Source organism: Cariama cristata, unplaced genomic scaffold (genome assembly GCF_000690535.1).
Source record: "Cariama cristata isolate BGI_N322 unplaced genomic scaffold, ASM69053v1 scaffold7912, whole genome shotgun sequence".
Lineage (NCBI taxonomy): Eukaryota > Metazoa > Chordata > Aves > Cariamiformes > Cariamidae > Cariama > Cariama cristata.
In genome coordinates, this window is record NW_009602072.1 from 75,752 (window position 1) to 80,731 (window position 4,980).

The following is a 4,980-nucleotide window of genomic DNA, read 5'->3' on the forward strand; positions in this document are numbered from 1 at the left end:
AGGCATCTTTCTAGCGCCACCAGCCTGCAGAATGATTCATGCTGCCCTGTTTCTTGCCCAAGACATATATGTCAACCATATATGCCAACCATCTGAATAATGATAGATACCGAAGCGTGATGATCAGTTCAATCCACCTGCTCTTGATGCACTACAAATGCACGCTTTTGTCAGACTCTTAACAGATTGTGTCCAAAGGTCCCAAACCAACACCCTAGTCTGAGTCTGGATTTTATGGAGGAAATACTACCAGCTATCAAACTTCAGAGACTGAAAAGCTAGGAAATCTCACCATCTCCACACTGCAGATGGAAGGTGCTTTGCCTAGCTAAGCACAGCAGCTCTGCCAGGGTTCAGTTCTCTTCTGGCTTGTAGCTTTCTTGACTACTTGGTATCTCAGTCCTATTCTCTCTTTGCTATTCAGGAACTCGAGGAGCTGCTCAGAGAAATTAAGGACGTTTCTGTTGTACTGGGAATCGACAATGCATGCAAAATTGATCTGAGCAGAATTGTGGAAGAAGTGAGGGCCCAGTATGAAGCCCTGGCTCTTCGGAGCTGGGAGGAGGCTGAAGCACTTACCAGGAGAAAGGTATTTGTTTCCTTATCTGATCGATACTGGGGAGAGGCAGGGAAAGAAGAGGGAGAGAGAGCAGCCTAGAAACTACAGGAATCAGCAAGATGTGGAGGGACAGACTACACCTGGGAATGGAGGGAGGGACAGGGTGCTAACCCAGATCAACTCCTCCTAACTCAGCTGTGTAAATTAGTAGTTTCATTGCTCTAGGCTCTCCATACTGTCAGTAGAGAAAGGCAAGGACATCTCCCAGTGCGAGCTTGTCCCTCCTAAGACGCAAATGACCTTCCACTGGTGCCTCCTCCAAACAGAGCAAGAATGTGGTTAAGCCCAAGAGACAGTGTCCTCTATACCTGGCACAGCCAGGTAGCCAGAAGAGGATATGAGAATGAGCCCTAAATCCTTCCACACACCTGTTATTTTTCCCCAGTTAGGTGTTTCTCTTCAAGGGCAGTGGGAATCCTCACAGATTCCTTTGCTACCGCAGAGGAGGCATGCAGATAACCCACTCTTCCATCTCTCCTGCAGCTGAATGAAGGAAGCACCCAGTCAGGCACTTATGGGAGTCACCTCCTTGACAGCCGACGGGAGATCGCAGACCTGAACATACAGATCCAGAAGCTGAGGTCCTGCATCGTGTCCCAAAAGAGCCAGGTGTGTCCTGGGGTGGGGGACAATGATGTACAGGTCTGAAACAACAACACACCTAACGCCTCCACCACCCTCTTCTCTTTGCAATACCAGTGCCTGTACTTAGAGGAGCATATCAAAGAAGCAGGAGAGCATGGCGAGATGGCCCTCAAGGATGCCAAAGCCAAACTGGTCAAGCTAGAAGAAGCACTACAGAAGAGCAAGGAGGATATGGCTCATCTGGTCAAAGAGTATCAGGAGCTGATGAACATCAAGCTGGCACTGGATGTGGAGATTCTCACTTACAGGAAGCTGATGGAAGGGGAAGAGAGCAGGTAAGCTGGGTTTCCTTGTGCCTGAAGAGTGGTAGGGATGCACCCAAACACCTAGGGAGAGAGCAGACATCCCAAGCTTTGAGTCTGGTATTGAAGGTCTGATCAAGGACAGAACAAATCCCAGCAGTCCCCATACAGTTCACCCCTGTTCCTTGCTCTGAAGTTTTCCTTAGGCTCCCCAGATTGGAGGGGTCCAGCATATCTCTAGATGCTGCTTTGCCCAGATGCTGTCGAGCTGGCCCTCACGATCCAACCATGCGCTTGGGTCTACCCATATAGCCCAGCTCACATGGGCCAAACTCCAGTTCTCTATCTCCCTCTAGTACTGCAGAGGTTAATATGTGTCCTCACGCTCTGTCCTTGCGTTCACAGCATGGAGCAATCAATACCCACAGTTATCAGCACTGTCCACTCCAGACCAAAGCACCGTAAGTAGTTTTATTCACACAACTTGGCAAAGCAGAGCATAAATTAAACATTTCTAACCTTCCCCCTCTCATTCCCCTCCACCCCTGCAGTTTCTGCCAGCACCTTGAGAAACTCCAAGCTGTTTGCAAGAGCAACAGGCAGCACCAACGGCGAGATGAAGCCAAATGGAGGCAGCCCAGAGATGCTGCCCTCTAGAAGCCACAGTGACAACTTGGCAACACCTGAAGCAGATGCCTTTATCAGCGGTGCCAGGCCAAAGCTCAATTCCCTGCCCACCAAAGAATGCTCCTAGGAGAAACGGAGCCCCACAGCATAAACACAAAACCCATTGGCATCTGTAGCCAAATGAGGCCAAAGCACTTTCTCCTGAACTCAAGCCAAGGTCCGAGGGAAAAAGGATGACAATCCACTCCAGGCTGTCTCTTTTGTCTTTACAGCATCCCAGGTAACATCTCCATTACCAGTTACCAGCAAAAAACAACCCAGGATTTTAGAGACTCTCCCATTCAGATGCCCACACCAACATCCTCCTCTCTAGCTCTGCCTCCCCAGAGGATTTGCATTCACGACCCTTGAGACCTACCTACAGAAAACTTGGCAGGAGGGGAAAGTACTACTACACAAGTTTTTAACGTAGCAGCCAGAAGCCATCAGCCCAGGCATTTTACCAATACTACAGAATCATTCTCTCTGCTCTGTCCCTGCTCTGTGCATGTCAGTGAGAGGTGTTCGCTGATGGGGCTTTCAGAGGAAGGCAGCATTGAGCTTTCCAAACTCAGCTGGGGTGGGGAGATGCAGGTAAACAACCTGAACCAGGTGGATTTGCGACATCTGGATTTGCATATCTGGTGACAAACATGCTGGCTGTACTGGGGGATCCTTGGCCACTTCAGAGTATTTAACTCATTTTACTGCCTTTTGGAGGGCCTCTCATTCCTTCCCATGCCACCAAAGCTAAAACTCCTCAAAACATTTATTTCCATAAGCCATCTCTTTCTCACAGAGAGTATCTCCACCTGTCTCACCTAAAGGCACTCCAGACTGCACACAGAGTGGTGCTAGGTCCTAGAAATGGGATATTAGTTCCCATTTAACCACAACAAGCAGGACTTGTCTTTGTATTTATTGAACTTACATAGCAGCTTTTACCTTACCTGGCTGACACCAGCCAATGCACACCAGCCATGTCGCACTAAAGCTACTAGAGCCAACTCTGCGGATGCCACGTCCCCCTGCGAGCAAGGTGGGGGGATGTTCTGGCCTCAGCACAGACATTTCTGTGGCCCTCTTGCATCAACTAACATAGACAGTGCCCTGCAGTATTCTCCTTTATCAGGCCAGGCTCTGGCCTCAGCCACCTCCACGCAGCCCCACTTGAGTTCCCAGATTTTGAGTTCACAGGAGGAGTTGTTACTAGTCTCTTGGCATATTTTCGTTGAGTGCATCGCAGTATTTCCACATTTCTGTAGGATAGACAACTACCTTAGTGTCTATGTAACCAGAACATCAGCTCCCCCGAGTTACGGCTGTTATAATAAAGTACTGAGTGTCACACAGAATGCATTGTATGGTTGGTTTTCTCCAAGTTTCTTACTGCAGCCCACCTGAAAGAGCAATTCCTTTCCCAGTTGCCAGCAGGTCTCAGCTGAGGGCTGTGGCTAAACTCTGGCAGCCAAACAAAGCTCAGATTGCTTCCCAAGTAAATTTGTTTGGTCCATATCCCCAGGAAGAAGTACACAGGGCTGGAGGGGCAGACGCGGAGCCAGCAGCTGAGGCTTTGGGGAGCTCACCGCTGTTCTGCCACCAGGCTCCCACGTGGCTTTGAATCACAGAGCAGCTCGAGCATGTTTCAGGAGATGAAGGGTTATTGCACAGGTCATCACACTCTCACCACCGTACCCATCTATACAAAGCTTCCCCTTGTTAAACTCCACCTGTACCTCTGCAGAAGGGAACTTCGGTGCACCTGGGGCCCAGATCCATCCTGGGCAACCACACTTCCATTCAGCCCCTCATTTCAGAGGTGCCCTTCCAGAGCATAGCGGTTTTCTTGGTGCTCCTTGCTCAAAACCATCCTCCTCTAAGGGGTTTACCTGGGAGAGCCAAAACAGAGAAGGCCCCAGAGGTGCTAGAGGACCTGAGACGGGGAGCATCTCTGCTCTGCTGTTTGCTGCCCACCTGAGAGAAACACTGCACTTTCAGGGTCAGCTCAAAGGGTACAACGGCAGAGGAGGGGAGGACAGTCCAGGCCAGCAGAAATTGTCCCTATCTGTTAAATCTGGTTTCTCCAACTGGCAGGGATGGGAAAGAGGGGAGCTATGAGTGAGCTCCCAGTCATACAAGCCATTCCCAGCTCAGGAGACGGCACTTTAGTGCAGAGCTTCCTCTGGAGGCAGGACCCAGCAGAGCCCTTCCATGAAAGCCCTTCCAGCTGGAGGAACAATGCCCGGTTTGTGCAGGGCTGCACGGACACCAAAGGTGCGTGAGGCCCAGAAGATGAATGACTGCTCTGAACAGCCTGGCGTCCTTGTAAGGCAGGGTGGGGCTGAGGTTCAGTGAGCAAGGAGGGGGGGGAAGGAGAAACACAGAGCTAGTGTTGCCCAGAATGAAACCTGAATGGAAAGGGAGGGTTTCAGAGCCCTGAACATTCAACCTGGGCCAACTGGAAGAGAAGATGGCCAGAGATGTGTGCTCATGGCCAAGCTGGAAAGGGCAGGGGCTCAACAGCAGCCCAGTCCCGCAAGAAGAGAGTTTCCAGTACGTTTTCCTCCCTGCCATATGGGGTTTTGGGGTTTTTATTTGCTGCTTCTGAGCCTTTACCACCCAGGGGACTGGGAGAGAGCCCTGAGGCCAGAGCAGGGGACTAGGAACCTGGACTCCTAAGTTCAGTTCACTGGTCTAGGACCCAGGAGAGAAGGACCCAACTCACTGTTTCACCATCTCAGTCACTTCACTGCTCTGTGCCTCAGTTTCCCCACTGACATTGGAAAGTGGATATCAAGCCATATCATA

The 4,980-nt window shown here is 50.5% G+C and overlaps 1 protein-coding gene across 1 annotated transcript in view; it reads left to right on the plus strand.

The window, feature by feature from the left end:
• KRT80 (keratin 80) overlaps nt 1-2,260 on the plus strand; it is a 14,957-nt gene extending 12,697 nt beyond the window's left edge. Inside the window, exons 5-9 of the mRNA XM_009694576.1 lie at nt 425-589; nt 1,103-1,228; nt 1,319-1,539; nt 1,912-1,967; nt 2,058-2,260. Of these exons, the coding sequence (XP_009692878.1) occupies nt 425-589; nt 1,103-1,228; nt 1,319-1,539; nt 1,912-1,967; nt 2,058-2,260 (771 nt within the window). The remainder of the gene's footprint in view (nt 1-424; nt 590-1,102; nt 1,229-1,318; nt 1,540-1,911; nt 1,968-2,057) is intronic.
• Nucleotides 2,261-4,980: the final 2,720 nt, after the last annotated feature.